The sequence below is a fragment of the Peromyscus maniculatus genome, chromosome 6, assembly GCF_049852395.1.
Source record: "Peromyscus maniculatus bairdii isolate BWxNUB_F1_BW_parent chromosome 6, HU_Pman_BW_mat_3.1, whole genome shotgun sequence".
Lineage (NCBI taxonomy): Eukaryota > Metazoa > Chordata > Mammalia > Rodentia > Cricetidae > Peromyscus > Peromyscus maniculatus.
Window position 1 is genome coordinate 68102596 of NC_134857.1, and position 24760 is coordinate 68127355.

Here is a 24760-nt window from a genome sequence, read left to right on the forward strand (position 1 = left end):
CTTTCTGTCCCCTACCTCTGTGCCTCCTAGCCATTCTCAAGTTTTCTGCCTTCCAGAGCGACATCATCTTCCAAGATCTTGAGAAACTGAAGTCACATCCAGCTCACTTGGCAGTTTTTCTGCGTTACATCTTCTCTCAGGCAGACCCTGGTCCACTGGTGAGTCACAAGTGTCAGTCTTGTTTGAGTGCCTGCTTGTGACAGCAGAGAGAATCTCCGACCACTGTGTCTGAGCTTTCTATGTATCTAGTTTTTATGTCAGATCCATAGGCAAAGTCAGGCATCTCAAGGACAGACAAAACAGTAAGAAGATGACACCTGTTGTATCGTGTGGCTAGCCATTCCTGTGCCCTGAGGGATATCAAGAAGACCTAGGCCAGGAACACTGTCATTCTCCATCATTTTAGGAAGTCTTCAGAGTTTTTAAATGAAAGTAGATACAGACTGACTGAGGAGTTGAGAGAATCACCCTTGCAGATTTACAATGTGGCTATAAAGCATTTTAGCAGGACCAAAACACTAAAGAGTCTTCCATGTGAGGTGATGGCAAGAAGAAATACCAGCAGGGCTGGTGGCACCTTCCTTTAATCTCAGCACTCAGGAAAGAAAGGCAAGTGTTCTCCGAGTTCAAAGCCAGCCTAGTCTACAAATGGAGTTCCAGGCCAGGGCTGCCCAATAAGACCTTGTCTCAGGGGCGGAGGAAAGGCATTTGAGGAGATGGATGAAGTCCACGGTGCCCCAAGGTGATGCACAGAGCATCACTTACAGCCGCTCTCATTCCTCCTAGCTGCGTAGAAACAAGGGCTGATGGTGGAGGAAGGCTGGTGGTGTGTTCTCCAGAGTACATCTGTTGTCCAAGGAATGAGTTGCTGTTTTTTTTTTCTTTCTGGAAATACCACAATTAGAGTCCAGAATGAACATTGATTTGATCAAAGGGAATTCATTGAATACCTGTTTGTTAGTCCCAAATGCATGTTAGTCTCAGACTCATTCCTGAAAAAGACAAAGCACATCACCAAGAGAAACAAAACAAAAGCCCTTCAGGAACAATATATAAACAAGTGAAGACACCACTAACAATGTCAAGTGTGGAAGGAGACAGAGTAGAGGAGTGATCGACCTGAAACATGCTCATGGGCAGGAAACTGAAATTGTTTAGGTTTTCAACCTCAACATTGTTGACAGTTTAGACTGGAGAATTCTTTGTTGTAGGAGCTGATCTTAATTTGGGGATATTTAGCCACTTACTGGATCTACCCCTAGATGACAGTAGGAACCACTCCCTAGTAAATTCAGCAACTCAGAATGTCTTGAGACATTACCAGACATCATCCAGGTAACGTCAGCCTGATGAAGATCCACTGCTCTAACCCAGTTTCTCTGTCGTTCCAGCTTTTTTATTTGTGTTCAGAAGTTTATCAACAGACAAATTCCAAAGATTTCCAAAGAAATTTGGGGAAAGACATCTGGAGTATTTTCCTAGCAAAAACTGCGGTAAGGCTGTCATGGGTTGGATTACAATTCCATACTCTGCATCACAAGCAGAGGGAAAACCAAACAAAATATTCAGGCCAAGTAGAGACAGGTTGTTTTGTTTTAACAAAAATGTGTCTCTTGGGCTGGTTCCCACTCATCTTGAACCAGGTGTGTCCAGTGCTACTTCCTCCTGGAAAAGCATCCTTATGTCAGCCTTGCTTTTCCTCCTATAGGCTGACAGGACCCTGGGGCAGCCAACACACAAGACTATTTGTGCATGGCCTAAGACCACGGGGATTTGATAGCATCCTGGGCATTTCCCATCCATAAAGTAGGAATCGGGGCTCTGCACCAGGTGCTTTTTCCTCTCCTCCTCTTCTGGAGAGGGATGAGGGAGATCTTTTGCAAGAGGCATGTTCTCGTAGGGAGGTCGTCACCACCAGAAAGCTAGAGACAGGTTTTTTTAAAGACCTTTGCTCTCTAAGAAATTAAGATTCCTGTATTCTGGTCCTACCTCTCAAAGTTCTACTTCCACCAGGGCTGGAGAGGGCTCAAGGGCTAAGAGCACATGTTGCTCTTCCAGGGGACCCAGGTTTGATTCCCAACACCCACATGGGAGTTCACAGACATCTGTAACTCCAGATCCAGGGGATATGACCCCCTCTTCTGGCCTCCACAGGCACTAGCCACCCACATGTTGCACAGACATACACACAGGCAAACTCCCAAACACATAAAATAAAATATTTTTTTTAATTTAAAGGATTTCTCTCCTCTGTATGTCTCTTTATTTCCACATATAGAATGTACACTACCTTTCTTCACAATATGTAGAGATAGAACAGTGGTTCTCAACCTGTGGGTCTTTCGACCCTTTCACAGAGGTCACCTAAGACCATCGGAAAACACAGATATTTACATTACGATACATAACGGTAGCAAAATTACAGTTGTGAAGTAGTAACAAAAATAACTTTATGGTTGGGGGTCCCCACGGCATAAGGAACTGTATTGAAGGGTCGCAGTGAGGAAGGTTGAGGACCACTGAGGTAGAGGGGTCTAACCTCTTTCCAAACCTTGTCTGCCTTTCCTTTCCTGGGTGAAGACACAGGCCCAGGAGCATCAGGTGATCTGGGTCAGTGGGGCAAGGAGAGTGCAAGTTTCTGAGATTCAGCCAGACTTGCTGTCATCCCCTAAAGAAGGAGTCGAGAGGGAGAGCTTGTAGTGTCTGGGAGGAATGAGCCTCCCTGCATCTGAACTGGCTTCTCAGGGAAGTATCAGGATCCCGCCTGGAACATCTGCCTGCAGATGACATTCATTATCTCAACTTTATAATCTGATCAACTAAAACTAATTCCAAAATGATTTTATTCTTCTTGCAGTTGGCTACTATGGCTAATGCGGTTAGGGAAATTTGGTTTTTCTTGGTGTTTTGCATTTATGCCTTCAGTGGGTCTTGAGGAAGGAGGTTAAAGTGCCAAGTACTCTCTGCCATCATTTACAAAACCGCATCAACATCCAGCCACATGGCAAGAGATTTAAGGGCACATCCAGGACTAGGTGACACAGGACTAGGTGACACAGCCAGGCAGTGGTGGCGCACACCTTTAATCCCAGCACTAGGATGGTTGAGACAGGAAGTGATTTGGCTAGGCAGAAAAAGGAATATAAGGCGGGAGGAGACAGGAGCTCACTCTCTTACAGAGGTTCTGTCAGGCTGAGGAGCTGGTGAGGTAGGAGGTGGTGGCTGTGACTTGCTCTGCTTCTCTGATCTTTCAGCTTTCACCCTGCTATCTGGCTCCGGGTTTTTATTATAAGACCGATTAGGATTCGTGCAACAAGAGGGGAAGGGTAGGTGTACAAGAGAGCAGATAGCATCACCAGGTCCTGTGTACCTGTCTAGCTGCTTGGTGCTTGCAACCTCATTACTTCTGCCCCCACTCTTTGTTTTATAGCCTCTCAGAGTGAAGATCCCTGAGATGTTGCAGGCCGAAATCGGTAAGTTGACTCATGGGTCAGGTTGCCTTTTTTAGTGCCCTTCTTATACTGAACTCTCGGGAGACACCAGAGACAAAGAGACAGAGTCCCTGTCCCTGGGTAACTGTCCTGTACTAGGGGGCAGAATGCAGAAATGGTTACTCCAAAACACTTCACACTTAGAACAGGCATGATTAGACACCACCCTAGAGCTCACTCTGCCCTGTCACAGGAGGATATTGGATAGGCATTAGGAGACCTGAGCTCATTTCTGCCAGCTTTCCATGGGACCTCTGGGCCTTACCTTGTAGGCTCACTTGTATGAAGAAGAAATTAAACTTAACCAAGGATTTCTAAGCAAGGACAGATTGATAAAGGTAACTTGTAAAATTACAGAGACCAAGCCTTACTCCATCCTACCTGCTAAGTCAGAAGCTCTGGAATATTGTTTTGAGTGGTGGTCGGGTTTTAGTTTGCTAAGTTCCATAACAGTACAGATAACAGGAGTACCAGAGTCGGAGTGGGGCCCAAGGACTGGATGACAATGCTGTTCCTTCCAATTCCAGAATAAGTGAGGAAGTGTAAAGAAGATAGCAGCTTGGGGCTGAGGATGCAGCTCAGTTGGTAGAATGCTTGCCTAACATGCACTAAACCCTGGGTTTGAATCCCAGTACCCCGTAAACCAGGTATAGTGGCAAACCTCTGTAATCCAAGTATTCAGGAGGTAGAGACAGGAAGATCAGAAGTTCAAGTTCATTCTTAGCTACACAGCACATTTCCAAGGCCAGTCCGGGATATATGAGACTCTGTCTCAAAAAAGAACACCTTAAGAAGTTAGGCACAGGTAGTGTTTTATAAGCTGGAACTGGGAGTCCGCATTTGAAAAGAAACAGTTAATGGCAAAGTCACAGGGAAGACAACCTACATGTACACACAAAGCAGCTTGCTCAAAAACAGGCTGAGAGGCCCAGCATGGTGGCACATGCCTTTATTCTCAGCACTCAGAAGGCAGCAGTCAGAGCTCTGTGAATTCGAGGCCTGGTCTACATAGTCCCAGGACAGCCAGGATTATGTAGTGAGACCCTGTCTTTTGAGAGAGAGAGAGAGAGAGAGAGAGAGAGAGAGAGAGAGAGAGAGAGAGAGAGAGAGAGAGAGAGAACACACACGAACGAGGTTGCCGTTTCCAAGGCCTTGGCCCAGCTTGCACGATGCTAGATGGCAGAACAGGACGGGCACCCCTCTTGGTTCCATGAAGTGTGAGAGGCTTCTGGTTTTTTTTTTTGGTTTTTCGAGACAGGGTTTCTCTGTGTAGCTTTGCGCCTTTCCTGGGACTCACTTGGTAGCCCAGGCTGGCCTCGAACTCACAGAGATCCGCCTGGCTCTGCCTCCCGAGTGCTGGGATTAAAGGCGTGCGCCACCACCGCCCGGCCGGCTTCTGGTTTTTTAGGCCTTTGAAATGGTGTCAAGGCAGTAGGAAGAATAAGTCTATAAGAAGACTGCTTGGTGATGTCAGCAGACATTTACCCAATGAGAAGGGGCTTCCGTATTTCCTCTCATGAAGCATTAGATATCCAGAGAATAATTTTGTCCTTGACTTTGATAGGACCAGAAGAATGATTCAGTCTTAAGCCTGACAACTTAAGTTCACTTCCTGGAATCCACATAAAGGTGAGAGGGGAGAACCAACTCTACAGAGTTGTCCTCTGACCTCCACATGCACACCACAGCACATGCAATAATAAGTGAGACATGTTTTTAATTAACTAAGAAAGAAGACATTGTCTGGGTGGAATGCAGGCCTCCACTGCTTTCAGACTAATGGGCCAAAAAGCCAGTTTTTCCGCGCAGCCTCACAGGATGCAAACACCACTTAAGGTGCTCAGAAGTTATCTCCTCCTCCCCCAACCTCACCTATTCTGCCTTCCCTGCCCTCCCACTACAGACCTGCGCCTGCGGAATGGCGAGGAGCCTCGAAGTGTTCTCTGTGAAGCTCAGGAGGCAGTCATGCTGGAGATCCAGGAACAGATCAATGACTATAGGTTTGCAGAGCCCCTCAGTGTTCTCTGCGCCTCTGGAGTGTGTGTCTGACTTTCCCTTTCTGTGTACACACGTGTTCAGTATAACATGTGTTTCCCTGTTGTATCTCCGGTGTAGATCAAAGCGCACTCTGGGGCTGGGCAGCCTCTATGGTGAAAATGACCTACTGGACCTGGATGGGGACCCTCTTCGAGAACGCCAAATGGCTGAGAAGCAACTGGCTGCCCTTGGAGATATCTTGTGAGTATCCGATTTCACTGATACCTCTGAACTTCCCAGACAGGTTGGCAGATCTTGTAGGACTGTTTTCTACTTCCCTCTACATCTTGCATGATCTCTTTCACCAGAAGGCAGGAGATCCTGCTGCATTTCTTGTGCTGAGGGCCCCACTCTCATTCCTAGAGCTCTGACAGTTCACTGGTGGTTGTGACAACACAAGGTTCCAAGAATACAGTGAGCTTTCTGCTTCCCCTTCTAGCCCTGTTATGATCTTCCTCCTTCTTAGCCTCTGAGTTCATGGCTAATACTCAGATGAGACTGCAGCCTGCCAGTGGAGGGAAGTGTCTTCAGGAGTGGTCAGGACTGGCTTCAGGAAAGCGGCCAGTTTTTCACAAGCACAGCAGAAATCTAGAGCACCTTCCTGGGAGCTTCGGCACAGCTCCTCCTGCTGTGCTGTTTTCTGTTTGTTTTTCATTTGATTTCATGGATGTGAGTGTTTCGCCTGCATGTATGTCTGTGCATCATGTGCATGCAGTACCTACAAAGGCCATAAAAGGGTGTCAGATCCCCTGTAGCTACAGTTACAGACAGTTATAAGCTACCATCTGTGTGCTGGGAATCAACTCAGGTCCTCCAGAAGAGCCGCCAGTGGTCTTAACCACTGAGCCATCTCCCCAGCCCCTCGAGTCCCGTTTTCTAAAGCATGTGTTGAATCCCAGGGCAGGATTGATGACTGAACTTCTGAGCCTAGACAGCTTTTCTTCCCGGTATTGTCTCCTGCTCAGGAGTGACCCTAGTCAATCTGTTCTGTCTCTCTGGGCCTCACGTACTAAATGACAAAAGTTAGCCTGAGTGACCTTGGTAGTGTCAATAACATGAGCCTTTCCGTTTGGCAAGTATCGTACGTGTGTCCACTGCGCCAGACACTTGTGCATGCGGCATCTAGTGGACAAAGTGGCCATTTCCTTCGTGGGGATTATGTAATGATGGAAGGAGACGGCACTATGTGAGAAGTGAATGGACTGGCAGTGTGTGCGAGATGCCACTGCGGAGGAAACAGAACAGGATACAGATAGCTGGAGTACCGGAGTTTTAAGTAGGCCAGCCCAGGGGAGCTACCTGGGAAAGAGAGACTGACCAAATCACCCTTGACATCTGGGAAAGAGCATGGCAGAGAGAAGATGTCGGGTAGAATGTACTCAACATTGAGGAACAGTAAGGGGAGCAGTAGAAAGAGCAGAGAGAAAAGTAAGTGATGGAGCCAGGTCACGGGAGAGGCAGCGCGGTAGGGAAGCAAGTGAGGAGCTGTTGGAGCTGCAGGAGGCTGCACTGTGGGTACAAGAGACGGGAAGCCGAGAAGTTCAGTTGCAAGGCTCCTCCTAGAAATCCCTACAAATGATAGTAAAGCAGCAGTCATGAACGTTGTGATAGCTCTTGGTGGAGTTGAGGAACAGAACCAAAGAGAACTTTCTAAAACTTGAGTGTGGGGTATGGAAGAAAAGTCAAAGGAGAGATTCCAGGGATTTCTTACCAAAGCACTAAAAAGACCATCGGTCACTCTAGGTGCAGTTGATAACACAGGGAGCAGTTTGGGACGTGTTAAGTCTGAGGTCTCTCTGACATGTCAAACTACAGTTCTGAAGACACAGCTGCTTGTGTGACTCTGTCACGTGGTGACAGAGCTGGGCTAGCGGGGGCTAGGATTACAGCTCAGTGATGGAGCAGTTGCCTAACAAGCACAAGACCCTGGGTTCCATCTCACTAAAGAATAAAAACAGCTGAGCCTGGTGGCACACGCCTATAAACCCAGCTGTTTTGAGAGGCTGAGGTACCAGGCAGTGGTGGTGCACACCTTTAATCCCAGCACTTGGAAGTCAGAGGCAGGTGGATCTCTGAGTTCTAGAACAGCCAGGGCTACGTACACAAAGAAACTCTGTCTTGAAAAAAACCAAAAAGGAAGTGGGGGCTGAGACAAAATTCAAGGCTTCCCTGAACTACTGAGAGGTTCAAAGCCAAACTTTGTAGGATCAAGATATATAATAATAATAATAATAATAATAATAATAATAATAATAATAATAATAATAATAAAAATTAAAGGGAGGATATAAGGATATAGCTCAGAGGTAGAGTGATTGCCTAACATGTACAAGTCCTAGGTTCAACCCCTAGTACTAATGAATAATAAAGAAAGAGGAAAGAGGCGTGGAGAAGACGGGGAAGAAAGGATAGGAAATCTGGACTAGAAAGAAAGTCACACAGAAAGCATGGCCTTTGCAGTCCAGCCTCCTGGCCTTCAGTAGTGAGGTGGCATGAATTACTTCTGGGATGCAAGCAGTAGCTGACTGAGCCTGTTTGGAGAGTCTAGGGATCCAACTTACAGTAATTTCTATTTTAAAATAATGTAATTCTTTCTTACCAAATGGAAGTCTTGTGCATAATTTTTAAATTAAATGGGTTTGTATATAAATAGCTTATAAAAATGTCTGTCCCATAATAATACCCAAACATTGGTTGCTGCTGCCTAGATGAGGTCTCCAGGTTTCATCTTGTCCTTCTGATGACTTTGTACTTGACGCAGAGCCGAGGCTGGATTTGCTGTCCCCCTTTGTACTAGAAAGATACCACTGTCATTGTCATCATTGCCAGTTGAATCCTTGAGGAAGTAACTTCCACCTCCTGAGCGTCAAAGGCTCCAGAGCTATGACCTTGTGTCCCCTACCAGCTCCCCTCTTTCCTCCAGCCTCTGCCCAGAGAACAGCCTATCTCAAGGTCTGAGCCATCTGCTCTTTCATTACAGGTCCAAGTATGAGGACGACCGGAGGTGAGCAAATCCGTAGTGTGGTTCATTTGCAGCGTTCAAGGTGGGAAGAAGTGGGGCTGAGCTCCCCTGTGCCTTTTATTTCTGCTCCCCACAAGGAGGTTGTAACGTTCTAGGACATGAGTCTGGGCAGGGTCAGTCCCCAGGTAACTAGCCGTTAACATGCAGGACTGAGAAGGTCCAGATCCTTCACGCATAAGGAGTACTGCCTGGTATATGAGTCTGCTCCTTGGTGTGACAGGCTGGCCCTCAGGTCCTGGCTTCCCAGGCGTGCTTCTGTACATCTACCCACAATACCCCTGAGTCTCTCTTCCCACTTCTTTCCCTGAAGAGAGATTTCACCTCCCAAAGAAATAATGGTGTTAGAATCAGTCTGTGATGGTGGCTCCAGCAGAGAGGACAAGCATCTCCTTTATTTTTTTTAAAAATCTTACATATTGACCTTACTATTTTTTGTCAGCCTAAAATGTGTTTGCATTCCCCGCCTGCACACACTTTGTAAGGGAAGAGATGGGCCACGCAGCCCAAGTGGGAGTGTTGCTGTACTGGCTTCACAGAGCAGATAATCTGCCAAATGCATTGTGAGCACAGCACTCTGGGCAGTTTGATTTGTTTGCGGCAATTAGAGGTGCCGTGACTGCCCTTTCCTCTCTTTCTCCTTGTTCTCAGGATGGGGGCAGGCGAAGGCAGTATGCCCACTTCAGACCCCCATGTATGTGTCTGAGGGTGTTGGCTACAGACTTAACCTGTCCTCCAGGCCTTAGATTTTAGGGACTTTGTATTCCCATCCCCTGACCATCATCCCTTCAGGGGGAGAGAGTACTGCTTAGATTGCTCGTGGGAGCAATGAAGAGCTTTTGGCCAGCTTCTAACTGCTGTCACATTTGGCCATCCAGACTTCACTTTGAATATGTTAGCTCATAAGTACCCCTTTCCTTCTCCAAGAGATGGCTGTGAGGAGATTGTCCTGAGCTGGGTTTTGATCCTTCAACCTTCTATTAAGAAACATGACTTGACCTGATTCACGACACTCCTGTCTTGCAGTGTTCCCATGGACTTTGCCCTTAATACCTACATGGGCCATGCTGGGATCCGTCTTCCAGAGTGGAGACCCATCAGCACAGCAGAAAAGGCCCAGTCTGCTCCTGACAAGGACAAGTGGCTGCCCTTCTTCCCTAAGACCAAGAAGGTAACAGAGCCGCCCTAGAACACAGCTGACTTGGAGCAGTCCTCCGTGCTGAGTAGACCAGGAAAGTAGACCATTTCACAGCTTTCCCGCTACACCCCCCTCCTTTCTCTAAACCCGACCATAGGTGGAGCAAGTCCATTAGGATAGAAACCCGAGTCAGCTTTCCAGTTATTTGTTTAGGGCCGGTCTTGAACAGGGCAAGAGTGATTAGCAGTCGTATCTGAGTGTTGGAACCACCTCCAAACTGGTGTCTCCTGTCTCAGCAGAGCAGCAATGCCAAGAAAGAAAAGGACGCCTTGGAGGACAAGAAGCGGAACCCCATCCTCAGATACATTGGGAAGCCCAAAAGCTCTTCTCAGAGCAGTGAGTATTCTGGAGAGCAAAAGCCTTGGCCATCCTTTGGTAGAGAACTCAGCTCTTCGCCTACACAGGAAGTGGAGGAGGGGCTTGCTGTGTTTCTGAGAGCTAAGGCCTCAGTCACCCCTGGAGACTGTGGCTTCCTCTTAGTACTGCTGCTTTCCCCCCCTTGCCACATCTAGTGCAGTCTCAGTGAGGGAAGGTGAGTGTGCGGAGCCAGAGGGCCCGAGCTTGCCCTTGGGTCTCAGTCCGGGAACTCGGAAGCAACTGTAGCTACTGAAGAGCTCTATGGAAGAACGTCTGCCTTGGAAAGACTGCCCCGTGATCTGTAGTTCCCGGTCTCATCCCTGGGGTTCTGTGATTCTTGTGTTTTGGGCCCTTGACGAGGGGCTTGAGTGACTGTTAAGTAGAACGGGCTGGGGTGGGCCAGCTCCATGATGCCATCGGTAACTAAAGCACTGGACCCCGTTGGTTTCTCATCAGCCGCGTATCAGATGTTTAGAACTGTCAGTGTTGTCAGCCTGAGCTTCCGTGGGCATCTGTGTAGTGCTTTTGGCCAGCACTGAACTCAGTGGCATTGGGGCAGCGAGGAAGAAGGGACTCTTCCAGATCTGTTTCGGGTTTTGTTACTACCTTTTCATTTTCTAGCTTGATACAGTTTTTATTTTGACTCTTGCAACATTACATTGACTTTTCATGGTTTACTTTTGTTTTTCTTTTAGCATTTCATATCCCCTTGTCCTCTGTGGAAGGTAAAAGGACCATTTTCTTCGGGTTTATCTGCTCATTAGCATCAATTTTCCACCTCAGAAGTCTTGCTGTCCCTTTTCCATCTGGTCCTCTCCGGTCCCTCCTTCCTCCCTCCTTTTCTTCTCTTCATCTCTTGCGTGTTCCTCCTTTCTGCTACAGCTCCTCTGTGGCACAGACCGCTGGCATCTCTTCTTCCCTGTGGTGGCTGCCAGACCTTTTACCTTATTTGGTTTCTTCTGGGTGGGAACCCCCTCCCCCAGGTGGGGTTCCCTTGAGTTCTGGCAGAGACCAGCCTTGTCGGCCGCAGCTTCCCCTGGCCTAGCCTTTGCCCTTTAAGGTGTGTTAGCTTGTTGTCTCCGTAACAAAGTATCTGAGATAAACAACTTAAAAAGAGGAAGTTTTTGTCTAGGCTATTAGTTTCCAGAGTTTCAGTCCATAATCCAGGCCCTATTGCTTTGTGGTATGGTTTTAAAAAAAAAAAAAAAAAAATGCATTGTGGCTAGACAGCACACCTGTAATCCCAGCACTCAGTGCAGAGGCAGGCGGATCTCCGTGAGTTCAAGGCCAGCCAGAGCAACCCTCTCTAGAAAAACAAAACGGGGGGGGGGGGGGGGGGGGGGAGAACATTGTAGCAGCGGTGTGTGGCATGTGGCAGAGAAAATGAAGTAAGAGGAGAAGGTGCTAGAGTGCAGGTGTCTTTTTCAAGGGCATAGATCTCCTTGTGACCTCCTTCCTTCTAAGTAGACTAACACCTCCTAAAACACTACCACCTTCCAATCACATCATTAGCTGGGACCGAGCTGTAAACATGCAAGCTTTTGGGAGACTGTGTAGACCCTGTTAGACTGCAGTGTGTATTGCAGGGAGATAGAAACAGGAATGCCTCAGGGGTTCATTGACAGTTAAAATAATAGTTTTTTTTTCTAATTAAATTGCAAGTTGCTAAATTAAATTACAATTACAAAGAAAAAATTATAATTTTTCTTTTATTGTATCACCTATTCCTGCTTAGGCCCTTCAATGTAGTGAAGGGGGATGTTGAGTTGGAAGCCAGACCAGACTACTTAGTTGAGTCAGTAAAGTACTTGCCACAAAAGCATTAGAACTTGAGTTTGATCCCCTATACTCATAAGAAAGCTAGGTGTGCTGGGGCTGGAGAGATACTCGGTAGCTAAGAGCACCGCCTGCTCTCCCAGAGGACCCAGGTTTGATTGACAATGCACATGGCAGCTTAGAACCATCTGTAACTTCAGTCCCAGGGGATCTGAGGCCCTCTCTGGTCTCCAGTGGCAATAGGCACAAAAGTGGTACAGAGAGATACATGCAGGCAGAGCACCTATATACATTAAATAAATTAATTTTTAAAAAGCCAAGTAGAGTGGTGTGCATGTGTAATCCATCAGTGAGGAAGAGGCAGAGGGTTCACTGACCAGTCAGCCCAACTGAATCAGCAAACTCCACATTAGTGAGACCCTATTAGGACGGGTAGACATTTCCTGAGGAATAACTTTCAAGGTTAGGTTACACACACACACTCTCTCTCTCTTTCTCTCTCTCCAAAAACAGTAATTGATATAGGGCTATGAGGGTGGTGCAATAGAGCATATGATTAGCATGTGTAAAGTCCTGGCTTTGATCCCCAGCACAGCAAAAATAATAATAAATTACACATATTAACCCATCAGAAACTTAGAGCCTCCATCAAAATGTCACAGGATCAGGCAAGTTTCATTCAGTGAAGTCCATGTGTATACAATTAAATAATATTTTCAAATTATGCATGGTGACATAGTCCTATAACCCTAGAACTTGGGAAGTAGAAGCAGAAGGATTAGGAAATCAAGATGAGCCTCAGCTACATAGCCTGGGCTACATGAAATCCTATCTTTAAAAAAAGTACAAAAAAATGTCTTCTAGGTTCTACAGTAGTTCGTGCATAGAGAAAGAGAATGGAATACAGTCAGATTCTGTTGCTAGAATTAATTTTATATAAAAATGGCATTTTAAAACAGTATCTTTAGACTTATTTTAAGTTACTGACATATCATGCTATCTTAAGCCATAAAAATAATTCTTGAAAAAAGAACTTTACTGTGGAAAAACAAAAGAATAGCCCTGAAATCCAGGCCCATCATTGGAACCCAGCTGCTCTACCTCTGAGCTGCATTCCCAGCTCCAGGCTCATAACTGCCAAGATCAGTTCTCATTTGCCCTGCCAAGGAAAGTCTAAGGCACTCCAGGTTATACGAAGCTGAGCGGTCCCACTGAAGGAGCTTGCTTTGTCAGCTTGAGAGAGAACAGTCATGCACAAGGTTGAGTAAGGTTGCGGAGCCCAGGAGAGCAAGATAAAGATGGCAAGGGTCTACGTGCTCTCTTTTTTCAGGATTGTTTTTCTTATTTTTAATTGTGTGTATAGGTATGTGTGTGTGAATGCAGGTGATTGCAGAGGAGTTAGATACCCTGGAGCTGAAGATTCAAGCAGCTCTGAGCTGCCTGATCTGGTTGCTGACGTCGAGCTCTGTTTCCCTGGAAGAGCAGTGCACACTCCTACCATGCTGGGCCTCTTCAGCCCCATACCCCATCCGTGTGCTCCTTAATTCAGATTTTATCACTCGGATTGCTTGACTGGATTTGAGCTTCTAAAATTCCAAGAACATCAGACCCCACTGCTAGGAAGGGCTCAGTTGACACAATCATCTGCTATCACCTGTTTGTCTGGTTGCTGATAGCATAATTCATGAGCAGGGGGGCCGTGCAAGTCAGAGGTCAGCCTCAAGTGTCAGTCCTCGTGAGACATCCACCTTGTTGTTTTGTGATGATCTCTCTCACTAGGACCTGGGGTTCACCAATCTGCTAGGCAGGCTGTCTCCATCTTCCTAGTACTGGGATTATAAGCACTTGCCACCACGCTGGCTTTATGTAGGTGCTGAGGGTTCAGCTCTGGTCCTCACACTCATGCAGCAAGCACGTCAGTGAGTGAGCGATCACTCCAGCCCACACAATTCACTTTTTCTTAGTTCCGTTGTCATTCAGGGACTGGAGGAAGGGGAGCAGAGTCTACTAGTGAAACTTGGCTGGATAAAAATGTACTCCTTTCTGTTCCCCCTTGTTACACTGTGCTACTTAGCCATACCAGATCTCAGGGTTACACCTGCTTTTTGCCACAGCCACACTCTGCACAGAGCATGCCTAGACATTTTTCAGGTAGCCCATGAGATAAGAATAGGAGATTCTGCCTCATGCTGTCAGTTTAGGCTATCCCTAGGTTCTTACCTAATCACCCAGACAAGGCCATCGTGGCTACACAACAGACCGTTGAGTCCAGTGACCCCCAGGCCAGATGCACATTCAGTCTAGGACAGGTCCTAGACAAAAGCAAGTGATAGTAACAGCCCTGCTAAACATACACCCAGCCACTTACTTAGAAAGTGTGAGAAAGGGGCCACCCTAGCCATCTGCCTCAAGGGTGGGGCTGTAAGTGTAGAAGAGAATAGACAGAAGTTTTTTGTTCTCTCGGGCTTGGGAATCTTCCTGTAAAAGTCAGATTTTTGCAACAAGGAGGTCTGTTTCAGACAAGGAGTTTAAACTGTACATGTAGAATCTCTAAAGTCAGTCTTGATGTCCCCAGTTCCCTGGGATACTTTCCCAAGCCCTGCTCTAACCTCACATGACTCAGTTTTGACTTGAAGAAGAACTCTCTATCGCCTCTCTGGCCCCATTTGCAGGGTTTCCAAGTGTTATGTCTTAGTGTCTCCTCCCTCTCTGTCCCTTGCTTGTTCTTGAACAGGACTGGCTTCCTAAGCTGTTAGCTTGGGAAAAGAGCTAGAATTCAAATACCAGAAGAGAGTAAAGTGTTACGTCTGCTCCTAAGAGGTCATCTCTCATCGATTCTTGAATGATGGAGCTCAAAGCTGGCAGGAGGAATGGGATGGAGACTTGTGGGCAGGGAGGGGAGCCTGTAAAAGGGATAGAAATTTGAAAAGGGCCCGAGATTTGGCAGCATGGACAGACTCCATGTAACTGTGTTTTTGGTCTTCCTGGGTTTCTTTTTTTTAAGACCTGCTGTGTGACTTCAGGAAAGCCTAGTCATTGTGTTCAGGTAGAGTGTGAAGAGAAGACCTAGGAAGGGAGAGTGTCCATCCAGGAGCACAGGGCATGCTCAGAGAGGAGCCAGGACTAGGCCACGTTCCCTGTCTTCTGGTGCCATGCTTCTCATCTGTGCTCGTTCACTGCTCTGTCTTCTGGGCTAGAGGGAGTGAGGGCCCTGGGACAGAAAGCATAGTACCCTTCCTTCTCTTTTTGCCTGCAGTTAAGCCAGGCAGTGTGAGGAACATCATTCAGCACTTTGAGAACAGCCATCAGTATGATGCCCCAGAGCCGGGGACACAACGACTCTCAACAGGAAGCTTTCCTGAGGACCTGCTGGAGAGTGACAGGTAGCTGTAGCTGGACGGGGCCCACCAGCTGCCCAAGACATAGGGCATGGGCAGGCTTCCGCACTAGGGTTTAATTCCCACTGCCTTGCTCCTCTCCACGAGACTATGAGGTCGCAACTAGAGCCTGCCCACCCTAAGTAGCTGCAGAAAGCATAATGTGTTGACAATTAGGCCCGTGGAAGGTCAGGAAGGCAGCCTTCAGGTTGACCCCCTAACTACTGAGCAGCTCCATCCCAAAATGGAGCTGCTGGATTACATTATCCGGCAGCCAATCAGGAAGCACTGGGTAATATGAATAAAAGACTTTGGAGGGGACAGAGGGAAGTCTTGGAAAATAAAAGGTCCAGAGAGGCACAAGAGTCTTTGCCTATTAAGAAGAAAGTTTAAGCTAGGTGAGATGTTGCACACCTTTAATCCCACCCTGCACTAGAGAGGCAGAGGCAGGAGGATCTCTGTGAGTTCCAGGCCATCCTGGTCTATGTTGTCTCTGAAAAAATAATAATAATTTTTAAAAATGCTTAAAAAGGCGTTTCTGCTGACACTTTTAAAGACAAGCAATAACTGGGAATGAGTCGTCTGTCTCAGCAGACCATAGCATCAGTTGGCTCAAGACAGATGATTCTTCCCTTGGAAAAGAAAAGGAGGACAGGTTTGGTGACACGTGTCTGATCTCAGCACTCCAGAGACTGAGACAGGAGGATCACTAGGAGTTCAGTGCGAGGCTAGGCTACAAAATAAGACCCTGTCTCACAGAGGGTGGGTCGGGATTGGGCTGTCTTGTTTCTGCATCTCCGTCAGGTATCAGATTCTAAACAAGGATGTGTGTGTGGTTTTAACACATGCTCTGAGATTGCCTTGCCCCTGACTGCCATGCAGCTGTCAAGTCATGGCTACAGCCAGCTTTAAAATGAAGACTGCCTCTAGTCAGAAATGTCTGAGATTCCTCAAGTTGTCCTTAGTGCAGTACTGTAGCCTTTTGTATAGGAAAATAATCCTGTTGTACAGTCAAGCCACTGAGGAACAGAGGTAGACAGAGAGGCAAGTTCGAAGGCAGCAGTGTAGATATTCGAGCCATTTTGCCTTTAAAATAGCCGTCTAAGTCAGAATTCTTGCTTGAATGCAAGTTTATTCTCTGTTTTATATTAGCCCTTCATAAAACTTAGTGCAGGATTTAGGCATAGTAAGAGTTGACAAAGATTTTGGAACAGTAACCTTTAGATTTGTACTGTGGAGAGAGGTTGAATTCTAACATTTGTAGGTAAATTAGATATGAATTACAGAATTGCTGTGACAGATGTGATCATTTAAATATGTCAGATATTTAAGTTTGGGAAATGTCAATACCTTGAGAAAACATTTGGAAACACAAACTTGCACTCTTGCCCTTGCTAGGTAAATCTGCTCTACCTGAGACAGTCACCAAAATCTTAAAAAATAAAAATGAAATCCAAAGCAGAAGCCTTTGGATTTTACTGTAAATTCCTTGGCAATCTTGGGAGATAGTGAAGACAGTTTAGATTGCTGTAGATACTTGGCAAGTGTTGAGTGCCCAAAGGTTCTTCTAGGAAGTTCCAAGGCTTTGCAGCCCTCTAACCCTACTGGAAGAGGTTTGTAGTGCTGACTGAAGACCCAGGAAACAATGTGAGTTGATATGGAGTAGAATTGTTCTCGTAGCTTTCAGAGGGGTACGTTCAGTAGGACATCAGTGGTCAAGATGTTTGCAGTCCTGAAGACAAATTCAGACCCTCACGAGGTGAGCTCTGTGCTGACTCCTCTGGCCTTTTAGAGAAAGTGTAAATGAAAATTCAAGGTACCCGGCTCCTTGTTGCAGCAGCCTGCTTTACTACCAAGTGCTCTCCAGACATCTCAAGGCCTTGTGTGGTTCCAGGCACAGAGCAGGATATAGATTAGTAACAAAGGACCAGCCCAGCAGGGCCTGGTGATGCATCCAGGGGCATCTAGGGGTCAGAGATGCCCACTGTGTTGAGGCCGATGCACTGCAGGACTCAACAAAAATCAGTTCTCAGTTGTCAGCGTCTCACCAAGCCCCAAGGATGCTTGTTAGCCAAGCAGGACATCCAGAGATGAGGCCCTGCCTGTCTATAACCCAGCCCTGGAAGCATTCTCCCAGCCATTCCTCCCTGGGAAGGAAATAGAAGCACCTTTAGGAAGGGTGCTGTCAGAGGAGGGAAAGGAGAAATCTACGTCACAGCTAGAGATAGAGTGCCTCAGCAGACAACATCTTCTGACACACAGCCTGGGGAATTACAGAACCAAGCTGTAGGAACCGTAACTATACCTCCCACAAAGAGGATCAGAGTCAGAGAAGAGAGTAGCTGGTCCAGAACAGGCCATGGGATGGCCTCCAGGGCAGTGGACCTTATGGCTCCTGATGAAGGACTGTAGTATCCATGGATCTTCTGAAAGGATCATGGTGTCCTAGGCATCTGGACACACCACAAGACTGATTCTCTTAGCCTCGCGCTTCTCAGCCTGAGTGGCAACCCCTCTGGGAGTTGAACAATGGCCCTTTCACAGGTGTTGCCTATCAGATACTTAGGATTCATAACAGTAAAAAATTGCAGTTATGAAGTAGCAATGGAAATAATTTTGTGGTTGGGGATCACCGCAACATGAGGAACTATATTAAAGGATCGCAGCATTAGGAAGGCTGAGAACCACTGTCTTAGCTCCTGTCTTCACCTTGCTCATAGCTCAAGGTGAAGAAGAGAAACTGTCCAGTAAGCCCACCGAGGAGAGCAGAGAGTCTGTAGAGCAGCCAGAGTGGCTTGTCACTGTGCAGCTTCTGGACCCTAATGTTTGGGCCTTTCAGGGCCAGGTGGAAAACCTGTGGTATTGAGGCACCTTTGAAGTGGGATGACAAAGTAAAAGCTAGCCATAGTGTCAGGTCTCAGTTTCCTGTCCCTCTCTGGCAGTTCACGCTCAGAGATTCGCCTGGGCCGCTCTGAGAGCCTCAAGGGACGGGAAGAGATGAAGCGATCTCGGAAAGCAGAGAACGTGCCCCGATCTCGAAGTGATGTTGACATGGATGCTGCTGCTGAGGCCACTCGTCTTCATCAGTCAGCCTCGTCCTCTGCCTCCAGCCTCTCCACCAGGTGAGTAACCTCCAGTGACTCTATTGCTGGTTAGTGTGGTTAGATGTTTTATTATCATCATCATCATCATCATATATTCAGAGCTGGTATTTTCTCCTCAGGTCTCTTGAGAACCCAACCCCTCCCTTCACACCCAAAATGGGCCGCAGGTGAGTGGTGAGCATTGTGGTACCTCTGTTTGGTATCTCTGGGGCACATCTGTGTTCAACCACCTTCACACATCTAGGGATGGCTAGATGTGCGTCTCTTCTCCATAGGCTTGGTTGGTAAAAGCAGATGGGGGTGGGGAGCCAGGCTGGAGAGATGGCTCAGCAGTTAAGAGTACTGGCTGCTCTTCCAGAGGTCCTGAGTTCAATTTCCAGCAACCACATGGTGGCTCACAGCCATCTCTAGTGAAATCTGATGCCCTCTTCTGGTATAAAGTCGTAAATGCAGATAGAGCACTCATATACATAAAATAAATAATTTTTTTTTTTTAGAAGAAGCAGGTTGGGTAGGAAAGTGACAGACTCCTTGAATGTAAGTTACCTACAAGTGAAGCTGAGCTCCCCATTTTCTCCAGGAGCATCGAGTCCCCCAATCTGGGGTTCTGTACAGATGTCCTTCCCCACCTTCTGGAGGATGATCTGGGCCAGCTGTCTGACCTGGAGCCAGAGCCAGATGTCCAAAACTGGCAGCATACCGTGGGCAAGGACGTGGTGGCAGGGCTGACGCAGAGGGAGATCGACCGGCAGGAGGTCATCAATGGTGAGGAGAACATGCCGTCCCCCTCATCTCCACGCTCGCCTGTGGGTAGAGAGTCTCCAAGGTCACCTCACTCTGGCCTTAGCCCAAGGGGAGAGAAACCAGCACTCCACTTCCCCAAAGAGAAGTGTGATGTGGGGACCAGACCAATGGTTCAGTCTGTGGGTCTCATCCCCCCCCAGGGGGCCGCACATCAGATATTTACACCACAGTTCCTAACAGTAGAAAAATTACAGTTATGAAATAGTAACGAAATAATTCTATGGTGGGGCTCACCACAACACGGGGAGCTGTATTAATGGTTGCAACATTAAGAAGGTTGGAAACCCCTGCTCTAGACACTTGCTAATCTTTCCCCGCCTCTCTTTGTCACAACCCCTGCTCAGAGCTGTTTGTGACAGAAGCATCCCACCTGCGCACACTGCGGGTCCTGGACCTCATCTTCTACCAGCGCATGAAAAAGGAGAACCTGATGCCTCGGGACGAGCTGGCGAGGCTCTTCCCTAACCTGCCTGAGCTCATAGAGATTCACAGTAAGGAGCCTGCGTCCCCCAGTCTGTTCTCCCGCCTTCCACTCCGTTCCAGCTTGAACCCCATCTTGATCCTCCTAAGTAAATAACCCCACTACTCACTACTCCTGCCAGGAGAAGCTGATGGATAGCAGTAAAGGTTCCCAGACTTCTCCATGGCCCTACTGTCAAAAATGCCTTTTCTCCTAGTCATAAAGTGTCTAGCAGTGTGGCTCAACCCCAGGCATTTCTGCTTCTCCCTTCTTACCACAGATTCCTGGTGTGAAGCCATGAAGAAGCTCCGGGAGGAGGGTCCCATTATCCGAGACATCAGTGACCTCATGCTGGCTCGGGTATGGCAGGGAGGAGGTTGGAGGAAGCAAGATCCCTTTACCTAAGACTAAGGAATTTGACAGAGAAGAGGATAGCCTGGGGCGGGAGGGGTGCTGCTCCCTGGCAGGAGTGTGATACCTGGACCATGTCCTTTCTGCCTCTTCAGTTTGATGGCCCTGCCCGAGAGGAACTCCAGCAAGTAGCTGCACAATTCTGTTCCTATCAGTCCATAGCCCTAGAGCTAATCAAGACTAAACAGCGTAAAGAGAGCCGGTTCCAGCTCTTCATGCAGGTATCCTGGGCTGTGTCTTAACCCTCCCTCAGCTCTGTCATGCTCACCAAAAATCTCCTAACCTCTCCTGGCCCCAACCTTGTCTCCTCTGCTGAGGAGAGCAGCTAGCAGTGACCTCTGACTACCCACATCACTACACCAGTACTGTAAAGCATGGCCTCTAGAGCCAAAGACGCCTTTGGTTGAGAAGTACTCTGGACCAGCAGGCAGAAGGCCTGGCTTGCCTACCGGAACTAGTGTGTACTTTTCTGTAAAGTGGGAATGATTCTGCCCTTCTGTTCTGACCGTCAAAAGACAACAACCTGGCAACCTCAACCCCTCCCTAAATGTTGAAGGGAAAAACTGCCGCCATTTTCAAGTGGCCCATCTGGGGTTAGGACATTTCTGCTCATCCTTGGCATTTTCACAGCCACCTTAGCCCGGAACCCTACAGGCAGCTCCCCCTCACTCGTTGACCCTTTCCTCTATCTGCTTCTTGCTGTCCAGGAGGCTGAGAGCCACCCCCAGTGCCGGCGGCTGCAGCTTCGAGACCTGATCATCTCTGAAATGCAGAGGCTCACCAAGTACCCGCTGCTGCTAGAGAGCATCATCAAGCACACAGAGGGTAGGGCACGGGGAGGGCTGGTGCCGTGTGGCCTCGGATGTCCTTGCTTTGTCACAGTTTTGTGATCTTGGCAAGCCTAGACCTTGAGGTCCTTGGTGTCTTCTTCCTTGTCCTGGTACAGGAAGTCTCAGAGAGAATGATTGTAAATGTGGTTTGGAAATACGAAGCCCTGCACAGCAGGGAGAGCAAGGCCACTCCTGGTTTCTGGGGCCTGTGGGAGCCCAGCTGGGAGACCGGCTCCCACATTTTACAACAGGGTACTCTTGAGGAATAAGGGATAAGAGATATTAGATAGAAGGACAGAGGGGAGAGAAACAGAAACACAGGACAGCCTCGGGAGGGCCTGGATCCTTATCCACCGGCCCCTCCTGACTCTTCTAAAGGGCTATTTATAGGAATGCCAAGGGGTGGAGCAAAAGACCTCCCCCTAGCTCAACTAAGTGTAGACCCTTCTGATCACCAGAAACCATGCATATGGTCAAGCAATCCTCTAATGTATCTCTGCTGGGTAAAGCAAGCTCAGATCTCACTAGAAAACTTTTGTGGGCCTCCACAGGGGCCTTTATAGTAACCAGGAAGCATGGACCCAGGGGCTGGCCCTTGAGGGCGTCTTGGCCCCTCTGGGCAACTGTGAGCTCCTACCAGGGCTATACTGGATTTTAGACCCATTAATACCTCTCCTGCGTGCCTCTGTAATGGACAAAAGCTATAACCAGGGGACTAGCAAGATGACTCAACAGAAATCCACAGAAAAGGATAGAAGAAGAGAAAGAACCAACATGACAGAGGTGTCCTCTGATCTTAACATAGGCACTGTGGCATGGGTGCCCACACATACACATACACCACAATATTAAATAAGCAAATAATGCTAGACCGTATGTAACACAGAGTGATGAGCGTATGCACTTGGCAGGCAGAAGCACTAACTATCGGACATTTCCCCCCTGTTTGGTAGGTGGCACATCTGAGCATGAAAAGCTTTGCCGTGCCCGGGACCAGTGCCGAGAGATTCTCAAGTTTGTAAATGAAGCAGTGAAGCAGACAGAGAACCGTCACCGATTAGAGAGCTACCAGAAACGCCTGGATGCCACTGCCCTAGAGCGGGCCAGCAACCCCTTAGCAGCAGAGTTCAAGGTAGGAGGTGGAGGCTACAACACTGGCAGCCCCTCACACATCCTTCCTGGGCTCCCTTAGGAGCAGAACTCGAGTCAGGGCCCAGAGAGTCTCAGAGGACAGAGACATGGACTGCCTGTGATAGGGTGGCATGGTCAGGCCCGGGGAGACACGCCCTATTAATGTCACTCACCCCTAGGTGAAGAAGAATGGACAGCCTCACCAAGTAAAGACTAGATGTTGGGACTCAGCCTAAGGAAATAGAATGGGGTGGGATGTGAGGTGCGGTGTGATAATGTAAAGGGAATAAAGCTGAAGAGAAGGTCAGGAAAGCAACACTGTCTCTCTCCTTGGGACAGCACGTAGTAGGCCACATGAGATCCCAAGTCAAAGCCCTTGGTGTGTGCCCCAGAGCACCACAGGCGCAGGGCTTCATAGCACACACCACTTCTCTCCATCCCTGCCAGAGCAGGGTTACGGTAACAGTCGTTTCCTGCCCATTGATTCCCCTACACAGTGGTCTCTTAAATACTCGTGTGAATGCAGTGATGGTGTCTGCTTTACAGAGCCTGGATCTTACGACAAGGAAGATGATCCATGAGGGGCCCCTGACCTGGAGGATCAGCAAAGACAAGACCCTGGGTATGTGCCAGGGACTAGAAATGGGAGGGGACCTGTGGTAAGTGTGCTTCCCCAGGGTTCGTTCTTGTCTGCTGCCCTAACGGGATAGTGGGGTACTGGGGAGGCGTACGCAGTGCAGCCAGCATGGCATCATGCACCGTGTGGGAAGGGAGGACATAGAGGCAAAAGAGCCTCCTAGTCCTGGGCATGGGCATCTAATAGCCTCTGGGTGAGTGAGCAACAGGGATTGTCTTCATTCCCAGACCTCCAGGTGCTGTTACTGGAGGACCTGCTGGTGCTGCTGCAGAGACAAGAGGAGAGGCTGCTGCTGAAGTGCCACAGCAAGACAGCTGTGGGCTCCTCAGACAGCAAGCAGACCTTCAGCCCTGTGCTAAAGCTCAACGCTGTGCTCGTCCGCTCCGTGGCCACAGGTACCCGTGAGGAGATGAGCCAGCGAGCCTGGGGCTCTACAAGACTCAATGTCCTGTGTTCCTTTCCTATCCTGACCAGTCTAAGCAGGGGGTGGTCAACCTTAAAGGACCATGATGGATGGGATGGGTGCACTGGGTGGGGCTGACGACAAAAGCAAGATTGGAAGAAATGGGAGTCAGCGTAAAGAATAGGACAATAGATCTTGTTGCAGGAATGCCTTGGGCTGGGCAGAGTTTGGAAAGAAACCACACCACTGCACAGGCCCAAGTCCAGGAGTTTGAGGTTGCAGGGCAAAGTATGATACAGTGAGAAAGGGCAGGAGTCAGCAACCACATTCTCTGGGGTCACCTTCTTCTATGACACCTGACCTCCCTAAGCAGCTCAAAAAGGATGGGGTAGACATGGAAAGATTCGGTAAGCCCTGAGCATGGTATGCACATCAGCCCTCAGTTAGTAGAGAAAGAGGGAAGTAGGACTGACCCTGACAGATGTCACTGGGGACCCATACTTGCCAGTATCTTTTGTGGGTGAGTACCAATTGATGCTGATGATCCAGCTATATCTCACAGTGTTTTCTTCAGGTTGGGGCCCATGTCTGCCATGCCCAGTGTAGACTCTCTGCCTTCCTTTCCTCACACAGATAAACGAGCCTTCTTCATCATCTGCACCTCTGAACTGGGCCCTCCCCAGATCTATGAGCTGGTTGCATTGACATCATCAGACAAGAATATGTGAGAATTGATTGTGGGGTCCCATGTAACTTCTGTCCTCTTGGAACCAGAGTGGTGTGTAGAAGAATTTGAACAGCGAGGCCAGGGCTGGGCCCCAGAGCAGTTCCTGGATGGAGGACCAAGGAGAGAAGTTAGGAGACGACATAGGCCATCAGCCCAGGGTATAACCAGGCCTTATAACCCAGGCCCTGGCTCCTCCCAACACTGACTGCCAGAGGTGGCCTGCCACAAGGGGCAGAGACAGGTTAAACCAGACACGTTCTTCCCCCTGGGTTTTCATCTGTGTAGTGTTATTTTGGGAGCGGGGAATGGGGTCTATCAATGTGTTGTGGTAGCTATGAGTCATACAAACCCAGGGGAAGAGCCAGTGGGAAGTGTTGATGGACATAGAGGCCGGCTAGCAAAGGTCCTTGAGACAGGATGTGGAGAGGGCTTTGAAGGTTTTGGCAGTGGGGTCCACAGAGGACAGGGGCTGTTCCTGGCCTTATTCTCACCACTGTTCTTGTGTTTCTGCCGAGCAACAGATGGATGGAGCTCTTAGAAGAGGCTGTGCAGAATGCCACCAAGCACCCTGGAGCTGCCCCAACAGCCCTCCATCCCTCACCACCAGGATCCCAGGAGCCAATCTACCAGGGCTCCCCCACTAGCAGGTGTGTGCTTAGCTCTCCCACTCCCAGCACCATCCCCATCCAACCTGGCTCTTTCTTGGTGCTCCTCAGCCTTTCGTCACTCGGGCAGATAGCCTCCACTGTCTGGGAAATCCCACTGGGAAGCAGCCCCGGGCTCTGACAGATAGGGGAACATGCCTCTGCTGCTTGGCCTCCTGACCTCCCTGCCCTCACCCACTACCTCCGACTATATAACGCCGACTGCCCCTGAAGCAGGGTGTGGTGTAGAATGCAGCCAGGGAAGCTAGGCCAACGCCACCTGCTGCTTTGCCAGCCTGCGCTGCCCATTCAGGTGATGAGGCCCAGCTCCTTCCTTGCCTGTGAACGATGTGA

The 24760-nt window shown here is 48.5% G+C and overlaps 1 protein-coding gene and 1 pseudogene across 13 annotated transcripts in view; one reads left to right on the forward strand and one right to left on the reverse strand.

The window, feature by feature from the left end:
* Arhgef11 (Rho guanine nucleotide exchange factor 11) overlaps positions 1-24760 on the forward strand; it is a 120762-nt gene that overhangs the window by 89927 nt on the left and 6075 nt on the right. For 6 of the 13 annotated variants that reach the window (XM_015995309.3, XM_015995306.3, XM_042279252.2 and 3 more), the window contains 22 exons: positions 57-158; positions 1392-1493; positions 3431-3473; positions 5395-5491; positions 5607-5729; positions 8509-8532; positions 9574-9718; positions 9982-10081; positions 10798-10827; positions 15135-15261; positions 18198-18377; positions 18479-18526; positions 18940-19124; positions 19508-19654; positions 19904-19983; positions 20130-20255; positions 20742-20859; positions 21818-21996; positions 22542-22617; positions 22860-23027; positions 23669-23759; positions 24284-24409. In XM_015995309.3, the coding sequence (XP_015850795.1) occupies positions 57-158; positions 1392-1493; positions 3431-3473; positions 5395-5491; positions 5607-5729; positions 8509-8532; positions 9574-9718; positions 9982-10081; positions 10798-10827; positions 15135-15261; positions 18198-18377; positions 18479-18526; positions 18940-19124; positions 19508-19654; positions 19904-19983; positions 20130-20255; positions 20742-20859; positions 21818-21996; positions 22542-22617; positions 22860-23027; positions 23669-23759; positions 24284-24409 (2417 nt within the window). Of the gene's footprint in view, positions 1-56; positions 159-1391; positions 1494-3430; positions 3474-5394; positions 5492-5606; positions 5730-8508; positions 8533-9573; positions 9719-9981; positions 10082-10797; positions 10828-15134; positions 15262-18197; positions 18378-18478; positions 18527-18939; positions 19125-19507; positions 19655-19903; positions 19984-20129; positions 20256-20741; positions 20860-21817; positions 21997-22541; positions 22618-22859; positions 23028-23668; positions 23760-24283; positions 24410-24760 lie in introns of those variants that run through there. The other 7 variants (XM_042279247.2, XM_042279251.2, XM_076574369.1 and 4 more) reach the window with 4 other exon arrangements.
* Positions 1656-1967, reverse strand: LOC107401154 (small ribosomal subunit protein eS27 pseudogene; annotated as a pseudogene).